Genomic DNA, 21,564 nt, shown 5'->3' on the forward strand with positions numbered 1-21,564 from the left:
TTTATACATGATTGTATAGTTTTGAACAAAGTGTTTCATTTTGCAAAAGATTGGAGGTGTTCTGCTACTTGTGTGTCTAGTTGTGTGAATCGTGTGTTGTGTTTTGACAAAGTGAGCCCTGTTTTCAAAATTGTGCTTAAGCAATTGGAAAAAACTGTAATCAGAAGGTTGTTGGTTCGATTCCTGGCCGTGCAAAATGATGTTGTGTCCTTGGGCAAGGCACTTCAACCTACTTGCCTTAGGGAGAATGTCCCTTTACTTACTGTAAGTCGCTCTGGAGTAGAGCGTCTGTGAAATTACTAGATGTAAATGTATTCCTCTGGTGCTTCTATCATATGGTTCATTTCCTTTTTTTAATCTATTTAGGCAGGGTTGACCAGTCAATATTTCTATCTTTTCTCACTGGATTTTCCAGCCTTGACATTAGTAGCTCCTTTCATCATGGGGTAAGGTAAACCACTGGCTCATTTGACCCCACATTATGTAAAAGCCTGGAAAAAAAGTTTAGTAAGTTTAGTAATTTAAGTTAATCTTAGGGCTAAATGATTCACATGGTTTAATTTGCTGGCAAATCATCAACTTGTATGATATTCATTTTTTTACCTTGATGAATTTGCTTTGACATAACTGGCATCATACCTGACATTTAGAGCATTTTGTTTGAAAAGTAAAAGTGAGAGTGTGTGAAAGGCATTACTGGAACCAACCTCAACCCTGCAACAAGTCTAATGAACCTCTACTGCCATCTTCTGGTATTAAATTGAACTGTGCGAGTTGGCCCACCTTGCTCCTGGAGATGTACCCTCCTGAAGGTTTGCAATCCATACCACAGTTGACACAAAAAGTATTAATCTTGTCAACCAGCTAATTACTAAAATCGGTAAAGTGGAATTAGGGTTTGAATAAAACCCTAACCCTAACCTGTAGGATGGCCGCAATCTAAATAGGGTTGAGCCGCACTTCTTAAATTGATATATCAAAATAGATATACGTGCACATAACAAGATATGTATACACAATAAGTAGAGAGAGGGAGAAGGAGAGGGAGAGAGGAAGCACAGAGGAACAGGCTTTACATATGTTTGCATTTATTTCCATCCAAACACAATTGTAATCATTGTAGCAGTAGTTTTCATCATGACTTGTGAGATTGTTTTATAAATCATTTCATCAAAGTCGCTTGTAAAAAAATTAAAGAACTTACTTGAACTAAAGCATCTATAATATTACAATATACTGGTAGTATAATAGTAATAATAATAATTATAATGGTAATGATACTTCTATATGCCTTGCTTTTATAATCACATTATTATCTCTCTCACACACAATCCCAATGCCTCTTTCAGAAAAGCTGCGGGTATAAGGAGCAGTGCGTGTCTGTAGCCCACAGTACTCTCTCTCTCCTGATGAAAATACAAGAATGGAGGTCAGAAACTCAACAGAGAGTGACAGAACAACAGAAAGGAGGACTGTTGGGACTTGACATCGACTCAGAGCACGAGGGAACCTGGAAGCCAAGACAGACATGGTTCAGCTTACTGTGGGACATATTTACAACCAAACTTGGAATGGTGTTCTGCATAGATCCACAGGATGGGTAATGTTACCATGATGAAACTAGAGAGATGGAGGCAGAGAGAGCCGGAGTGGGAGAAAAGGGTCTAGATACCCTCACTCTGGTGCAAATATGTTGGGGTAAGAGGCATTCATAGGCTTTCACTGTAGACCCCCCTCCCACACACACACACACACACACACACAGACACACACTCACACATATCCATGCACACTCACTCTGACACAGAACATTACAGAAATGTACAGACATTCTGAATGCCATACTCCAGTCATTGGTGTGACAGACTCTCTAACCATTTAAGCCTAAAATATTACATTGGGGACTTCTGTGAAAACAAAAGTAATAAATCCATAAATATATCGCATCAGAGCTGCGTGCATGCATGTATTACCGACATATTAATATTGTGTCAAATGCAATTTTGTCTAGTTTACATCCACGGGAGTCTATTTGTCTATTTGTGGACATGAGTAGCTTATGAAAGTATACTGTGAAAAAGGACAACACGTGTGGCACCAACACACTATCATGATGAGTGGGCATTACTGCGTCAAACGTGAGATGTGTATGTATATTGCATGTATGTGTGCCTGTGTGATGATGATGTGTGTGTGTGTGTGGGCCTACATGGGATGAAACTTATTTTACATAAGTCACAGTCAAATTAACAATGCTTAGTAGGCTATTCCTGTTTCAAATTCCCATTTCAAATTAGAATTATTATGACAACCGTAGTTGGATTACCACTGTTTCACTGTAAATACTGTCCAAACCTATCAGAAAGCCTGTGTAGCATCGAATGCTGTTTCTGTTGATTTTCTACTACAACCAGAAAGAAATGAAAACCAAATGCATCAGTAAGCATGTTGACACTTACTCTGTGTAGGAAAAAAGGGACATACAACGATGTTCATTTGATTTGTTTAAATTTTTTGTGTTGTTATTAAAATGTTAACAGCTGAAGGGTTTGTTTATTGGTACATTAGTCTTGTATGCATGTATTGGTTTACTTGTGTTGCTTTTAGATGCAAATTTGTTTTGCTTGCTTGAGGTTCTGTTCATCTAAACCTGCACGATAAACCTTTACCTCTGGTCACATGGTTCCATCTTTAATGTTCCAATTCCAATGCTCATGCACACATAAAGTGTGATTTTTTTGTGCTGTTTGTTGGTTTTTCAATATAAAACTTGATTAAATAATTTCAGTGTGTTTATTATCACATTTTTTATGTATCCAGCAATACCGTGAAAATACTGATAACCAAGATAATATTGGTCACTGTAATCGTGATATGAAATGTTCATACCGTTTCTGACGGTATGAACATTTCATAAAACCGTGATTGATTGATGTTAGGACATATAGCAATCCACATTTGTCCAAGGTGTGATGAGAACATTAGTTCAGTCACAACCTTAACCTGATAGAGAAGTATGCCAGATGAACACATGAAAACAAATATGCTGCAATATTCCTGTTCTGTCCTTTAATGTCCCTGGTCTGTTCCAGAATGCCATTAGTCTGTTGTAGACTCTTACCGCTCTATTCTAGAATATTCCTGATCTGTTCCAGAACGTTCTGCTGTCAGATGTTATGTATTCATGGCCCTGTTCTAGATTGGATCCTTCATGTTCCTACAGTAATTAAGGTGATAAGAATTTGTGGTCTGACACTTGAATATTCCTCAATCAGAGATGGAGTTTTCCTGGTCTGTAAACATTCCTTGGTCTGATGTTGAGTATTCCTGGCATTTTCTAGAATGTTCCTAGGTCAGCTCAGTAGATATTCGAATATATCGGGTGTCTTCAGTGTTGCTGCTGTTCAGTCTAGCCACAGAACATCACTGTCTTCCCACATTTTCCCCAAGCTGTCCTGATTTTTGAAAAAAAGACAAAGACAAAATCCTCACCTGTAGATCACTGATGGAATAACATGCTGTGTGCTGACTCGCTAATACATGAGAATGAGAGATGTTATCATGTTCTGTTGTCTCCTCCAGGCTAGCTGCCAGCTACTCCTAGCAACCAGCCCTGAGAGAGCTGGCAGGAGCTAGAGTAGAAAGCTTCTTTTCTACTTGCATCTGTCTGGACCTCTGTGCCCAATCCTCCAATAAGCATTAAAACAGATAAACTAAGAATAAAATCAGCCCTTTAATGAACATTTTCTCATCAGCATAACAGGGCCAATCGGGACCAGCCATCTGCCATTAGTTCCTCTTCTCCACACAGACTCACACTCTCAACTGCTCTGTGACTTCAGAAATGTTGATGTTCAAAAACATTACAAACACCCACCACAACCAAGAAATGAACGTTCGCTGCCTCTGAGGTTGCCAATCTCAGCATACTGGGTTAACTATGATATGCCTCCAACCACATGTATGTCATGCATAGACATCTATGCATGACAGGGAGAGATTGTGTGTGTGTGTGTGTGTGAATGTGTTTATGTATGTGTGAGTCAGTGAGTTAGTGCTGATATATAGTAATGTAGATAATTCCATAAGAAGCCCTTTATTTGGTGTGAGAGGGGAGAGGTGTGCCTGGCGAACAAATAGAAATAGGGACGTGCAACAGGAGGCCAGGGGTTGGTTGTAGTCATGACAACTACACATGGGGTGGGGCTAGGGTCAAAACAACAACTTTTATAGCATCTCAGAGAGCCTCCACATGCACTAAACACATGATGAGTAAAGAAAAACAATCGGAACTGAACAGTGCGATTTAGTTTCTCATTGCAGGCATGGGAAATATAGAGGATGTGTGTGTGTGTGTGTGTGTAGAGGGGACAGAGAGGAGCCTGTCTCTCTGAGAGACGTCACCGCCAGGCCACTGACCAGTGGAGCAGCTGTGGTCTACAAGAGGAAGTTTTCTCCAACATTGATGGTGATTCAAACCAAAGGTCATGACCTTTAGTAGGCCTAGAGCAGGACTGACATCATAGAAAGGGGACTTGGGGTGGACACATACACACACAAACACACAAGCATACACGCGCACGCATGCACTTACAAACCTACACAAACACACATGCACCCCCATACACAAACACCCACATGCACATACATGCATGTGAGCATCCATTCACACATACAAACACACACACACACACACATTTGCTTTGTAACATAAACCGTATACAGCTGTCCTATGTGGATGAAACATTTCCTTCCTGCATGAGAGATCCCTAAACAAACATTAAGAATGAACATTGACAGAGAGGACATTGGAGTGGTATTCCATAGCCAGCCAGTGCAACAGAAAGCCAAAACAGAACACAGTGTAGAAAAGTTTAGTGAGAGAAACTCAACAGCGAGGAGACCTTAGTCCCCACTCCAACAAAGGCTGCACCATGGTTCGTGGTTGTCCCTTGTCCTGCCCACTGGGTTGCTTATGTCCCTTAGTTTGTTTGTTTTCATTGACTTGCATGTCTTCCTTTGTGTCCAAATATCACACCTCTCTGTGAAACTACATTCCCAGAAAGCACTGCACAGAGGTCTTTCCCTCTGTAATGGACATTTCTCTCCATCAGGGGGAGGAGGGGGGGGAGGGGTTTGCGAAAAAAAAGGGAATACTAGCCCTGCCCACTCCCCTCCATCTCAGCCCTGACCCTCCCTCGATTCAGTCATTCCTCATTGGCTGGGCTCTCTTCCAGAGGCGTGATGGTGGGGAGGCCCAGCCCTGTTGCATTGTGGGATGCGGTGAGGCTGGCTACGGTGTGCAGCAGGACCAGAACCAGCAGACAAAATCGGAGGCGGCTGGATGACAGTCTGCAGGCCGCAGAGGAGCTGAGCGAGCTGCGATGCTTGCACGACGGGTGAGTTTGTCTGAGGGTGCCACAGGAACCGTTTTCTGGTTTAGAGTCCCACCGGATGTCACAGCACTCTGCTGCGGCAGCCACACCTGAAGGGTAGTCCTCCAACAGTCCTGAGGGAGAGAGAAGCACACATGGACAGATGAAAAAAACACGACAAACTTTGCACAACTACACACCGTAGATCGGACTCTGATCCACCAGGGAAAGCCCACTCAACAAACATTGATCAAAAGTTGGCATTTCAGCAGATATTAATATAATTTGATACATACAATCTTCACACCTATTTGATTCATTCAAAAACAGACATTTGGGGGGTGAATATTTGTAAAAGGAACACTTAAAATACACTTACTGTCAGCAAATACAGCTGAGTATGTGTGACAGACCCATGTCACATAGAGTACCATTGAGTGGACAGGATGTGCAACTGCTCCAGACCATGCTTTAGTATGTGCACATGTGAGGGCGAGTCAAAAAACATGCTGGTTGAAGTAGTGAAGAGTCTGCTCAGTTTTAATCTGGAGCGTTTGATGTTAAAATTCTTAAGCCTGATGAAAGGGCCCATGTAATTAAACCTCTACACTGATCTGACAAGGCCTGGTCTCACAGCTCAGTGCCAAAATGACAACAGACACACATACACTCTTCCCGGCACGCACTTACGCTCACACACAAGCTCTCTCTGTCTCTCTCATACACAGAAAGACATACACACAAGATTGGTGGGACAGGAAGGGGTCAATTAATTCTCCAATCTAATAGCACCAATCATCATGGATTACGGTGACTGACCCCACATTGACCCATGACGGCAACATCCTCCCATCACTCCCTCTCACTCCCAATCTGCTCGGACAAAAAGGCAGTTATACAATGAGGCATGTTATTGTGTCTTATGACCACTATGTGGCGCCAGTGACATTTCGTGAGCTCTAGGAGTGGGAGCTCCACTGCGTTGGAAACGTATCATCTGACTATAAAGGCAGGACTCTCTGTCTATGTGTCTGTGACTTCATTATCTGGCCAATCAGACACTATCTGAAGTCAGGCAGGTGTGTTGCTCAGGACCCAAGGACTTGCAGTGTCGAGTTTGAAGTTGTTTGGATGAGCGATCAGGGACAAACAAATCTAAATATCAAAACTTGTTTAGTGTGTAACTGTGTGTGTGCCTGTGGCTCGATTATCTTGAGAACAGGGCATTGTATGACGTTAAAATTCAGCAGGTGTATTGTATTATCTTTTTTGAAAGTGCCTTGCCTTTTCCAAACTGTTTCAATGGACGACATCCCAGATGGATACGTGTAACAAACCGGGTTTCGGTGTATAGCTCTGGACCAAAGGACATATGGGAAGTTGTTTGGATGAGCGATTCGCGAGAAATAAATATAAACGCATTTGCCGCCAACGGGCACTACACCAGTAAAATTATACAAGGGAGGAAACACCGATGCAATAACTTGCGTGTGCATCTGTGCGTGTGCGCGCGCGCGCGCGCGTGTGTACTTACCTGTGCATATAAAACTGGGGCTGCCTCCGTGGATGAGATCGTCGTTGTCGGGCAGAATGAAGGGGCACCTCTGCTGCACCTCCAGACAGTACTGACCACAGGGGATCCTGCTGCTGCAATGGATCTGACTGACAGGGAAGTACTGGGAGCACAGCCAGGGCTTATACACCGTCTGGAGGAGGGGGGAGGTGGGGGAGGAAGAGACAGGAGGAGGAGAGGAGGAGAAGGGGAGGGGGAGGAGGAGGAGAAGGAAGGAAGGAGAGAGATTGTAGATTAGAGGTTGCGCTGCCATTGATAGCAGCGTAAGAGGGCGGACTCGCGCATACGGAGGCGTACACACATGGACATCCGTGACCTCTACAGATATCGATCCCGTTGAATTGATGGAAACTTGGTGTGTGCCTTCCCACAGAGTAAGACTCTGGTGGGAGGTCATCCTTCTTTCTGTCTCTCTGTCTACACACACACACACACACACACACACACACACACACACACACACACACACACACACACACAAACACACACACACACACACACACAGTGTACAGTAGGTCTTTGTACTTAACTTAAACCAGGGCTGTCTTCCAGGTCACACAACACGCAACACTTTTTCCAACTACCTCCTCAGTTTTTCCTCCCGTGCACTCTAACACATTCCTCTCCCTTAACTCTCCTCTCTCTCCTCTCTAACTATGTCCTTTCCTTGAGTACAACTACCACCTCTCCTCATCTCTAACCCCTCCAACTCGTCATAGCACTTTTACCAGCCTTCTCATCCGGAAACATTATTCGAGGCGTCGTGGCCACAGGCCTACAGAGGCCATGCTATGCCCTGCCAGGCTGACACTTGCATGCGGGCGCATCTCCTAACTCCCTGTGCCACTCCCGTTCTCCCAGCGGCACTCAGCCCTGGTAATTAGCTGCTGGTTCCGGTGTTTCACTCCAGGGAGCGCCAAGCGAGTTAGCTCCCACCGCAGGCCAACCGTCACGCCTCGGCACACCCCACCCAATCACAGATCATGTCAGTCCACTACACTGATGAAATATTTATCATGTGTTTGTGTGAAAGCGTGTGTACACACACACACACGCTCTGGATAAGAGCGTCTGCTAAATGACTAAATGTGTGTGTGTGTGTGTGCTTGGAAGCAGAGAGAAACCCAGAGTATCACTTCAGTAAGAGTCTATTTGTCTGTCTAAATGATGTTTTCCATTGTGTCTCTCTTTATGTCAACATAGAAATCACATACACATACACATACACATCATGTATACAGCACATACACAAATGCAAACACATAGGCACACAAAAACAGAGACTGACAATTTGGTTTAATAATTTGATTTGAGATATAAATGTAAGAAACACACACATAAAATAGCTTTCCGTGTGAGCTTGGCTGTCAGTATGTGAATATCAAACATGGTCACGTGACTATCATAATAGAACATAGCTCATCTGCACATCCTTACTGATATTTCTGGGACATGAACACACTGGGCCTTAGAGACTGTGTGTGCTAGCGCGTTTTGTGCGTGTGTGTGTGCGATCTCTCATCCTGCGAGTATGCAAAATGCTTAGTGTGTCTGTCTGTACAGAAAGAGGTGGGAGAGACACTCAACCCAGTCCTGTCATCTGAACTCATCGTTGTCTCGCATAACGCTGACCTCACAAAGTCAACGTGAGTAAGCATGCGTGTGGGTGCGGCGTATGTGCGTGTGTGTGTGACTGGGGGGGGGGGGAGTGGAAGTTAGGGGATGTGGAGGATGTGTATGTATTCACCGGCGTGTGTTTATCCCATTCAGCCGTATCTCATTTCACGATGTCAAAGTCAGAGCGTGCTCTGCTCATGTCTCCTCAACCGGGGGCGGAGTCGTGGACTCCGTCTGAATGATCAATGACATCACAGCAGAGCGCTCATTGCCTCCTAGCACACTATCTGTATATCTCCCCTCAACAGCACGATGCCATGCTGTCCATCTAAACACAAGCATAACATGCTACAGGTTTTACATGATGGGCGCTGAGTTTTACTGCAGCTCCTAGTGGCCTAATTCTGGGTAGGAGATGACACAGAGCTCTGAGAAGAGAGAGGCAGAGTGCTTTTTCTCCCGTCCTTTCCTCCCCTCCTTTCCTTCCTTCTACTCCGCTCTTCCTCCTCCGTTGCTGTAAAGCCCTCTAAGGGACCTCCACCAGCCCATCAGTCCACGCCAGTCACTTGTGATAAATTACTCAGGATCCCAGAGAGAGAGATAGAGAGAGAGAGACAACGAGAGAGAGAGAGACAGCGATAGAGATACAGCAAGAGAGAGACAGCGAGAGAGAGAGCGAGAGAAAGAGAGAGAGAGAGAGAGAGGGGGGGGGGTGGGGGTAAAGAAAGAGAAGCGAGAGGTTGCATAGAGAAAAAGATACAGAGAGAGGGAGATAAAGTGAAGACAGAGAGATAGAGAGAGGTGGTTGACCTTGAACATGGCAGGATTTTAGATTGAAGAGGAGCCAATATTTACTTGGTCTCAGAGGGAAGGGGAAGACAAGTTGCAGGAAAAAGTCTCTCAATACTTGAACACTTCTCCGGGACTGCTATATGTGCTCTTTCTCTTTCTCTCTCTTTTTCGCTCTCTCCTTTTTACTGGATCTACTGTCCTCTTTGCAACACTTTCTTCCTACCTCTCTTTCCTTCTCTCCCTCTTACCTCCCTCTCTTCTCTGCTATTTGGCCGACAGTGGAGAGAGAGTAGCTCTCCTGCTGGATGGATCATTCATTCAGATTAACCTAATAAGGAGGGCCTTTCAGCTGTTCTGCTTTAAAAAGGCCGGCATTGCATGCGTGTGTGTTTAACTCCAAGCTTTTTTGGGGTTCTAGCATGCTTCATCTTGCCCCCTGGTTCAGGTTAACTGTGGACTCTAGAGTCGACTAACCGACAGAAACACTGATTATTACGGAAACCTCACCAGCCCCATTCGCTCACACACACACGCACACACACACAACCTCCAAACACACACTATTGTAACAGTCATTTACTGCTTCATTACACCCCATCTCTTTGATCTTTCCCTTATGCATCTCTTCAGATAACCGAAGGTTTAAGGACCACAGCAGATGTATTGTACCAGAGGCAGAGCGCAGAGGAGGCTAAGAGAGCATGGGGGTAAACAGACTGGGCCAGAAGAGGGCGGTGGGCAGTGTCGGAGGGGGCAGAGGTCAAATGGATGGGACTCTCCAGGGAAGTCAGCATGTAAACCAGCAGCTCATTGCCCACAATGCACTCTGAGCAGCCTCTGCTAAGTCCCCGGGGAGAACTGCTACAAGCTTGGGGTGAAAGGTGGCACAGCAATCTCCAAAGCGTGCACGGACCCACTCACACACACGCCCTCATGCGCTGACACACATTAAGGAACAAATAACCACACACACAAACCCATAGATAGATCCAAATCAGACACACACAGATTCACATCACCAAACAAACGCACAGTAGCAAACACGCATGACCACACGCAGTCAGAAAGTCAATGGAGGCAATCGGGCATAAATGCAAACCAAGGCTACCGCCAACCCAGAGGGATACTTTGCCCACAACCAACCAGATTACCCAGATAAAAGCCATATACAAAACAACATAAAACATAAAAGTGTTTTATGTTTTTGTTTTGTTTTATGTTGAACTTATACAGTCAGAAACCTGTTACATACAGCAACAGCATATACACTAGTATAACACTGAGAATCACAGTAATTCTGTACTGTAACATACAAAACCAGTTCCCAGTCCATAGGCTATGTTTATATATCAATCGACATTCTCTCATCACCCACCAGTGAAGCTTTGCATCTGTTCAAAAAAACAACAGATGCTGACAAAGGACCCAGCGTAGCTCATCGTCTCACAGAACGGCCTGCTCGACATGAAAGGGGAGATTCAGCTGTGGTTAGCAAGTGGTTAGTGTATCACCAATGCAAACACAATTAGGAGAACAATAGTTTTGCTAGGCTGCTGTATGCTGTAACCAGAGACAGAAACATTGCCTGGAACAGAAGTATAGCACAAAGCCCCCCCCAGAGTGTGTATTGCCGTAATTGACATCCATCTCACTGCCACATCTAAGGGTTTGGGAAACACGTGAGGGTCTCTTGTACCGACTGTGAAAATACTTTGTGCGAGTCCCACCTGCTGATGCTGATTGGAATAGAAGACGACTCACACTCGCTCGCACACGGCACGACACATTCACATGAAACAAACAGAACACACACACACACACACACACAGGGACACCAGCACACATGCCTTTTAGACACAGTAACCTCTATCACAAATCCGAGGGTCCATATTGAAGACACAGGGGGGGGGACAGGGGTAATTAGCGCCACAAAATCCGATGCCGAATGAGCTTTCCAGAAGTGTTGGAGTGCTGCTTTTGACTTATCGATCAATAGGGAGATCAGAACTCGGAGCGGTGTTACAAACGACACGGCACACACACGCACACACACACACACACACACACACACACACACACACACACACACACACACACACACACACCTGGTCTCACCTCTTTTAATAACATTTACATTTAGTCATTTAGCAGACGCTCTTATCCCGAGCGACTTACAGTAAGTACAGGGACATTCCCCCGAGGCAAGTAGGGTGAAGACTGACACAACTTCAGTTGGCATGACCGGGAATCGAACTGGCAACCTTCGGATTACTAGCCCGATTCCCTCACCACTCAGCCACCTGACTCCCTAATAAACAGCTGCTCATTTGGCACTCTAAAGCCATGCTAATGTCATTATCCCACAGCCAGAGCCACATTATACCAAGTAGGGTTATTAAATAAAGGACACACACAGAGCACATCACACAGAGAAAAGTCAAGAGAGAAAGGTTAAGAGAAGGAGCCTGAGCAAAAGAAAGAAAAGAGACTTTCAGCGCCACAGAGGAAGAGAGAGGGAAGGGACTGAGAAAGGAAGAGGGAAAGGGAGAATGTAGGTACAGTAGGCTGCTAGAGTGGAGACCGGACACACAGAATACTCTTTGCTATGCATGCCGCAGACCCAGGGTCATCACTAGGTTTACTCTGACAGTCCCTGTGGAGTTCTATGCGTGTGTGTGTTTTTTATTATGTGGGTCCACTCTTCTTCGTCCTGAAAGGATCAGTGTCAAAGCCAGGCCAACCATTTCAATAAAGCTATCAAGCTGCCAATCACACACACACACGTTGTACAGTAGCACAGCGAGTTTACTGTCAGTCACACAGACCACTGGCTCACTGCACTGTACCACAGGAATCAACAAAAGGCTGACAGGTAGGAAAAAAACACACTGAGAGAGAGAGAGAGATAGAGAGAGAGAGAGAGAGAGAGAGAGAGAAAGAAAAAAGATACAGAGAAAGAGGGAGAGAGAAAGAGAAGGGGAAGAGAGAAACAACACAAGCTGTGTCTGTAAAGACTAAGCACACACACGTACTGTATGCATCAATAAAGCCATGGTAAACATACATTAATTTAGTGAGATTAATCAAGGTTATGCGATGTAACTCACAGATACTGCTATCATGTTGACCCTCACAATGCAGATTAATGTGACCGAGATGTTTATCAGGATTTAAAATAATGAATCAGTGTTTACCTCACTGATTGGGGCGGTCGTTATCTTAATAAGACTTTAACTACCACCCTGGTCTTAAACAAAAATCACATTTAGAAATCTAGTATGGTATCATCTATCGTATCCCTGCCATTCTCGATGTCAGGAGGGAAACGTACCTGGAGACTGTAATCTGATCCGCACACCTACAGTACAGAACCAGTCCTGTCCCACTGGAAGTACATTGAGAAAGTGTTGATGTACCCTCTTCTCCTTCAGTGCAGATAAAGGTAACAAAGACTCTGGCGTGTGTCTTTATGTTTGTGTCGTGTGTTTCTGATAGATAGATACTGCTGTACAAGCAACAACAAAAGGATAGAAAAAGGTGACATCCAACATCAATTTTGAATGTCTTTATCTCTAGCTCTGCTGACTGAATATTCATCCCCGCCCTTTCGGCCTTTGTCTTTCTGCTACTCTCATTGTTTTTTTTTTTTTCTTTCTCTGTCACTCTGTATCTTTCTCTCTACCTTCCTCTCTTGTCTCTCACTCTCTCACTCTGCCCTTATGTGTCTTTTCCCTCGCTTTTATCTCTCTTTATACACTGTATCTCTCTCTCTCTCTCTCTCTCTCTCTCTCTCTCTCTCTCTCCCTTTCTCTCCCTTTCTCTCCCTTCTCTCTCTCTCTCTCTCTCTCTCTCTCTCTCTCTCTCTCTCTCTCTCCCTTTCTCTCTCTCCCTTTCTCTCTCTCTCTCTCTCTCTCTCTCTCTCTCTCTCTCTCTCTCTCTCTCTCTCTCTCTCTCTCTCTCTCTCTCTCTCTCTCTCTCTCTCTCTCTCTCTCTCTCTCTCTCTCTCTCTCTCTGCAGTCAGTACTGCAGAGATTGTGTGAAAAATGGCCAGGAAGAGTGCCGGCACAAGGTGGCCAGCAGAGACATCTACACACACACTCACCTTGAGACTCACACACTGAGATACACACACACGAGCATGCACACACACATGCACATACACAGGATACACAAACACGCATGGGACAGCGGACGAGAAAACCCATTTTCAGCTCAGTGTGTGATTGTTAATGACCTACAGCTGCATGTAGCTGGGGCTTGTTGTGTCTGAACCAGTGACCTGCCCAGCCAGAGGCCCCTACACTGTAGCTCTTAAAGGGGGATGATTAGTGATCGAGCTCCTGGTTTTAGTTGGCCTCCTGGATGAAACTTCACACTCCAATACATTGTACTACAAATGCTGCGTATGTGCATGTGTGTGTAAGTGAACTACTGTGTACTGGAAACACACACACAAAAAACACATAATAGTATTTCACCTCATATCTTGTTTTACTTTAGCTACCAAATAATTACTTTGACTTGGGGTAATTAACGGTAGCAAACTACACAGCTTGACAACCAGATCACTAGCGAAAGCTAGCTTAACTAGGTGTGTTTGCCTTTGGAATTCTGGAAGGGCACTTAAACAAATGCCAGCACCAGAACTGCTCAGCTGTAACAATGCAAGGTTGAAGTGCCTTAGGGCAGCCTTTCTCAATCCTGTTCCTTGGGACTCCCTGCTCTGCATGTTTTTGCATGCTAGCAGTTCATACATGCAGGGCAGGGGGGTGCCAAGGACTATGATTGACAAAGGATGCTCTAGGGCACAATGGTGGCAATGGAAATGGTGGACCAGTCTCATCACCAAACCTTTACACTGCTGAAGCCTTGATGTACTATTGTAGGCTCTGAATTAAACACACAACAGTCTGTGGACCTCCTCCTGGAACAGTCTGTTAACATGACTGGCATGATTCATAGCTCTTTATAAGGAGAAGTGATTGCTGCTTACATAACAGCAGCTTATTTGTCCGCCCACAATACACTCCCCCAGGGACACCATCCCCTCACGTTTGGTTCCTCTTGATCTAAATTATGTCCCCATCTAGATTTTAGATTATCTAGACTTTATCTAATACACGGATGACCAACACAGTCAGAAAAATAAAAAAAACATTCACATTTTATTCATTAAGCAGACTCTTTTATCCAAAGTGCACATAAAGCATCGGAAGATATCTTCAAAGGGAATCACAAGTGAACTTGGGTGTGCGTAAAGAGAACATTTAATTTAAAACTAATTCTACGGTAAGATTTATTGTTCTTCTCTGAAGTGAGGAAAGGATGAGTAAGAATATGCCGTGAGATGACAGTTAACTTCCTTCCTGCCAGCATGATTGACTGTTCCAGTTGTTGACTGACAGGCAGCTGTGGCAATTATGAGAACAGATCATACTCCAAATTAAGCACGGAGACAGTATCTACATGGCAGATACAGGTATGCATATGGAACAGCAGAGAGAAAGGTGGAAAAAAAGATGAAGAAAGAAATTACAATACAAGAAATTACATACTGAGAGAAAAACTAAGAGAGAGAGAGCAAGATAGAAAGAGAGGGACTGGAAGAGGAAGAGGTCAGACAGGTAAGTGCAGGCAGCTGAAGTCAGAATATGCACATAATTCCTGCTGCCAATGACGCCCAGAATAGAATATTACTCAAGGCGGTCCAAATAACACCTAAACGACAAAAAAAGACAAAAGAATGAAAGGTGTAGTAGAGAGTGATGAAGTTAGGGAAAGAGAGAATGAGAAAGAGAGAGAGAGAAGCTGTACAGGGAACTACATATCTAAAGAAGAGTAAACATGCAGAAGAGGTTATTTAGAGGGAGGGTAGAGGAAAGAGTGAAGTTATAAACAGAAAAGGACACAAACAAAGCAAATGAGGCTTATTCTATAACTGTAACCAAGCACATTCTGTGGATGCAAATGACCCATAGGAACAGGGACACACAGATCTGTGTGATGTGAGAAACACAGTGCCAACTGTTTGCAAACCACAAAGTTGAATCACTGTAGCAGGACTGAAAACCCAACAGGAAAGGGGTTTGTGTGTGTGTTTGTGTGCGTGTGACACTGACACTGTGCTAATAAATACAAACTCAGACACATTAAACAGGCCACCCAGTTAACAAGCTCAGAGACATGTTGTTTCCTTGGTAGATTATTGATTCCGGACACTGGATGCTGTAGGCTAGCCACTGCTAGCATACTAAGACACCACATACTATTAGCTACATACTGTTAGCATACCAACACAATTTTGTATATCAGTGGTGCCCTACAGTATGTACTGTTTTCAATATCTCTCTATCTATCTCTCGGGTGTGTACATTTTATATTTATTACAATATAATGGACTAAGCATGTAATAGCTTATGGGGTGTTGGAATAATAACAGGCAGGGAGCTAGAGAGATGGGATCTGTAGCTGATGTAGCGATAGCACATAGCTGATGATTGCAAACACTCATGGAACGGCACTGTTACACTGTTACACAGAGACTGAGACTTGGACCGTGTCGGGGACAGAGACAGGGACTGATTCCGAGTCCAAAAACAAGGAAACACAGGAAAAGTGGCAGGGAAATCGATCAAATTAGGCACCTATTCTGCCAAGTTACAAGCCATATTCTTTTTATCCTGTCATCCCTGTCACGCACGCACGCATACACACGCACACACACGCACACGCACACACACACACACACACACACACACACACACACACACACACACACACACACACACACACACACACACACAGACAGACAGACAGACAGACAGACAGACAGACAGACACACATACATACAAACAGGGGGGAGTATCTAGGGCATCTCACACCAGTGCTGCTGCCTGTGTCTAACCCAGTTCTGTTCTGCTGAGTTTGGAGTGAGATGGAGGGTGAATTACAACCCCTCCTTCCAGGAATGTGACATCCGTGTTCCTCCAGGATTAAACAGGATTTCCTGGGGGAGTGCAGCCATGTCCTAATGGGTCCCATGCGGGCTTCAGGGACCAGTCGTGGGTTATCTGCACTGCAGCGTCATCATGGTTAAAAAAGAGATTTGACGATCTCATCACTCCTCCCACCACCCTCTATCTTTCTGTGTCTCTCCTCTCCTCCCCTCTCTTCTTCTGTAGACAGAAAAGAACAGACAGAAAGTGGGCCAGGAAGCGGTCCAGGTCGGAAGTGAAAGACAGGAATAGACTGGCTGGCAGGTTCAGATAGGGTTAGCTGTCTGGGCCATTACACACACAGGCACTCCTTCACCCAATTATGCCAAAAACACACAAACTTAAAGCATATTTCCCAATATATTCAAACACGCTGGCCTTGCTTTTCCACCTCTCTTGTTCTAACTGTCTCCAATGGCCCACCTCTCTTCCTTCCAGAGAGACAGAGAAAAACAGGATATAGAAGAAAAGTGTTTTGTGGTGTTGACATTATCTGTGCAGGTCAGTTATGGTTATTTGCTTAGCAGCTGTTTTCATAGGTTGCGCACAACCTTTTGATGAGTATAGGCAAAACCTCAGGCTCAGCTTTCACATAGTTTCAACTCTGACCTCAGGCAGGTGCAAACTTCTGGTTTTGAAATGGGCAGTGTCACTTCGTCATCAACATGGCAGAGTGGTGCACTTTGGTGCACAGCCCCTTAAAGAAAGGGAAAAATACAGAATTTAAGTGAGAGGAAGAGAGAGACAGAGAGAAATTGGAGCCCTCTCCCTGCGTTCTCTCTCTCTTTCTCTCTCCCCCATTTTTGTCTGTCTCTCTCCTACCCATTTCATCTGTCGCTCTCTCTCTTGCTCTCTCAGGACCGCTGTGTACAAGATTGCGGTTAGATTCTGATGTTCTCATTTAAGTCTTAATGAATGGGTTAGTATGCAGCTAGGGCTCTACAATGCTGGGTTCACACTAAAACTGATATCACACACACAAATGCACACATACAGTATGCACACAATTGCATCAAAGCATGCAGACACACACTACACACAGGATTCAGAAACACCACATAGATTGAGTTATTCGGACATACACATGACATATAAGTCATGCAACAACATAATGTACCCTGCAGAAATACAGTACACCAACACACCCTTTTCTCGATCCCTATCCATCGCTCACTCTCTCATACACACCCACTGTCTCACACACACACACACGCACACACACACACACACACACACACACACACACACACACACACACACACACACACACACACACACACACACACACACACACACACACACACAACTGGTCTCCTGATTATGAAATGTCAGAGCAGTCGCTTGATTATGGACTTTTGCCTCAGCAGCATGACTCCTTTAGGCAACAACTGTAGCATGTGAGTATTTCACTAGCTCTAATGAATGCCTTGTTTACAGATGCATCTATTAGCTGTTTGTCAGTGTCATTAACTGTAGGTAAGGTTTCCTCCAGGCCTGGAGTCCAATTAAACTGATAAGCCCCTGGGGGGGGGGATATTTTTCTTTTCGATAAGATATGAACTTTGTGTGTTTGTGTAATCTAATTGGACATGTTGGCTCTTTCTGTATTACATAATTACACAGGGCTGTGATTTACATATACAATGGGAGCAGTAGTGGTCTGCAAAGCTTGCGCCTCAGGACGTGCATGAAACACTGTGTGTTTCATGTACGTATCCTTGCACATCCGTGTTGGGGAGGGAGGCGGTCATTAATGTTACCAAGGAAACTCACTCAGCGAAATAGAGGCGGGATGTGCAGTGTACAATTGCGCGTGACTGTGTGAGACAGTGTGTACGTGCGTACATTTGTGTGTGTGTGTGTGTGTGTGTGTGGGGGTGAGTGTTCCCCTGTGTCAGACTCTTCTCTCCATAATCCAGATATTTTCCACTCTACTGCTCCTATTGTAGTAAGCAGGAGGGCCGGTGGGGCCCTTTCCTCTGTTCTCGCTCTGGGCTCCAGCACCACACTGCACCACACTGCCATCAGCTGCTAATTCTTGGCTTTCAGGCTTATGAAGCAGCTGTAACACTCCTGGTAACGACCTCTTAAAAGAGGGATAGGAAATGCTATACTTTGTTGAAGCCAACTAGACCTAATCTAGGATCATGAAGAATTTGAGAAGCAGCACTGCATGTGAGCAAACTGGCTAGTTTGCATTATCTTTGCCCTGGTCCTGCCCTTTCCATCACACACAACAAATAAGATATATTATGGAATGAATATGTATATCTAAAATGTACACCCAGCAATGATGATGCTGTGTTCCAGCATGAGTTGGAGAATGTATTGTATAGATCACGCCCTGGCTCTCCTTCTACACTGTATTGATCCACTATGGATCAACAACTAAGCTACTGCAATGAATATCTTTCTAACTCCTCTGCTATCAGGGCACGAGAATCCCTTTTATAAATTCAGGTCAAGTCCATCCCAGTATTGTGTTACAACTTGATGTTCTCCGGATGTTCTCTGGATGTTCTCTCTTTTGCCTCTCCGGAGTGTACTTAGTTGTGTGTGAATCCATTAGTGTTCGCCACTTCACTTTGGCAACCAGTCGCAAACTAATACTGGTGGATTCAACCCACTAAGAGAGACACTGTATATTTGGCACCTAACCTGACATGGCAAATATCTCTCCTGTTTCAGCTTTGTAGCCGAACCTTCTCCCAGTTCGCTTTGAGTGCGTTTCTCTGCCCAAATTTTGTACACTTACTTATTATCTAGCATGTAGCTCTTTCGGCCTTCCTCCTTCTCTCTCTGTCCACCCAGTGCCCCCCCTCCCCTCTCCGCCTGCCTCGCACCCTCTTATCCATTCCTCCATACTAACGCACAAATAAACCTGGGCCTAAGTGTGATGGATTCTCCGTGGCGGAGCAGTGTCTGTGCTTTGAGCCGCCGGCTCGCTCAGCCACGACAATATGTTTTATGAAATTGAAAATTTGGAGCATAAATCTGCAGTCACAATCCCCAATGAGTCTGTTCTATTCCATTATGCAAATCAGGCCGTCTCTCTGTGCGTGTCACTCCTGGGGATTTATGAAACAGAGGCAGACATTTCGAACCGGCATACACCCTCCTACACTGGCATGGGCACGATCGCCTTGGACTCATCATCCCACACCCTGCTCCTCCACACCCTAACCCAGCACCCTGCTCCTCCACACTCTAACCCAGCACCCTGCTCCTCCACACCCTAACCCAGCACCCGGCTCCTCCCCACCCTAACCCAGCACCCTGCTCCTCCACACCCTAACCCAGCACCCTGCTCCTCCACACCCTAACCCAGCACCCTGCTCCTCCACACCCTAACCCAGCACCCGGCTCCTCCCCACCCTAACCCAGCACCCTGCTCCTCCACACCCTAACCCAGCACCCTGCTCCTCCACACCCTAACCCAGCACCCTGCTCCTCCACACCCTAACCCAGAACCCTGCTCCTTTGGGAATTGGAACACCATCTCAATGGGAAAAACCACACCCACAACCATAATCACACTTGACGCATTGCAAGCTGAAGTGTGAAGTGTGCGTGTCCCGAATAATCAGCAACAGTCATATCAGGCTCTCTATGAGTCTGTGGTAAGGCTTGTTCTCGTAAAAGTCCGGCCTGCTCGAAACTATCTGTCACGGTTTGTATCGCAAAATTCAATATTGTTGAAAATAGGATGGGGATACATTTATACAGCAGAGCTGACCAGAGACACACATACTATCGGAGGGCAGCCAGTTGTTTTTACTGTTGTTACTTTGTAATATGTGTAGTTCAGTTTCTGTTGCAAGTGGCTTGCATACTGAATGCGACTGGATGCAATAGGACATCCTGGTATTTAGGGCATATAGCATTTGCCATAGTACGGGTTGGGACATAGAAATCCTTTTTTTGGCATACGAAATAGTGTGTAGTGTGGGTATTGAGATGCAGGGATAGTTCCTTGACTAAATAAAAGCACCTCTCCACCTCGGATGGAGCCTGTCACTTTTCAACAAGCCAGGTCTGGCCCAGAAATGAGACCAGTTATCTCCAAAGCCTTTCTCTGTACAAAACCGAGCCAGCCAGTGGTTAAGAGAAACATGTCTGCTATAGATCTCATCACCCCCTAAACGTTAATGGGACAGAGACTATTACTCATAGATCTATTATTAAGACCAAAGTACATGAAGTAGATCAAAGCTGTTTAAAGATGGCGTACCGTTAGTTTTCTATGGCAAGTGCTCAGTGGCGGATTGAAGCTTGCTAAACCAAGATCTGTTGAACATCTGGTCTTGTGCAGTAGAGTGGCTCACAGAGCTCCTGGCTTCACAATAGGTATATGCTGTCTTTGATGTAAGCAAGAAATGAGGTGCTAGTTTCCCAATTTCTGATTTGTTTAACTTTCTTGAAAAAAACCTTTTCTGTGCTCCAACCTGGCTCAAAATAATACGTTTTTCATAGAATAACTTTTGCTGGACCAATTAGTTTTAATAGAAATGGCAGGAACGAGCAGGGTGCCAAAACAGAAATGCAATACCACCAAGATCCATTGTGGCCTTTGCTTCAAGCTGATGAGCTAGGGGTGGGGGCTTGCTATTACTCCATGCTGACTCATCTTTTGAGCAAGGTCACATGCTCGTGCCATATTACCCTTAGTGACCTCTTACTGCCTCAGCCGACATCATTGGTGCCAACAAGCTTGTCAATATCCTTACACCTATCATCATAGTGCCTTTGCTTTGGCTTTTGCCCTAGGCCTAGTAATAGCCAGCACCCAAATATTTACTTCTCGGTCGGTAGCTCTCACCCCAGGTACACAGTACAATGTGTGAACAAATGCCAGTGCATCTAATCTAATCTAACAGTTCAAAGGCAAAACTGGTGGGGCTTGTTCTGCATCTTAGACAGGGGAGTTGTGTGTGAACACTCGGGGACCTTGAAGATTAGGAGGGCGGAGGCCTTCTGAATGATCTGCGGAGGGCATTTGGCTAATGCCGGTCGGCCAGCCAGAAGGGAGTCATCAAGACAGGAGAGTACTGTGGCCTGGAAAAGCACCTGGGTTTAGTACTCTGTCGGAAACACATTATTCCTCTTGATGCGGCATGGAGAATACTGGCAGGTCTGCCTTGTCCATTGTGTCGGGAGGAACTCCCTGGTTCTTTAATGTAAATGATGGCTCTGGCTCAGCAGCACTTAAGT

General features: G+C 45.0%; 1 protein-coding gene across 1 annotated transcript in view; it reads right to left on the minus strand.

Moving 5' to 3' along the window:
• Nucleotides 1-5,207: 5,207 nt before the first annotated feature.
• Nucleotides 5,208-21,564, minus strand: part of LOC136966334 (NALCN channel auxiliary factor 1) — a 43,047-nt gene continuing 26,690 nt past the window's right edge. Inside the window, exons 2-3 of the mRNA XM_067260817.1 lie at nucleotides 6,910-7,081; nucleotides 5,208-5,509 (exon numbers count right to left, since the gene is read on the minus strand). Of these exons, the coding sequence (XP_067116918.1) occupies nucleotides 5,208-5,509; nucleotides 6,910-7,081 (474 nt within the window). The remainder of the gene's footprint in view (nucleotides 5,510-6,909; nucleotides 7,082-21,564) is intronic.

Source organism: Osmerus mordax, chromosome 2 (assembly GCF_038355195.1).
Source record: "Osmerus mordax isolate fOsmMor3 chromosome 2, fOsmMor3.pri, whole genome shotgun sequence".
Lineage (NCBI taxonomy): Eukaryota > Metazoa > Chordata > Actinopteri > Osmeriformes > Osmeridae > Osmerus > Osmerus mordax.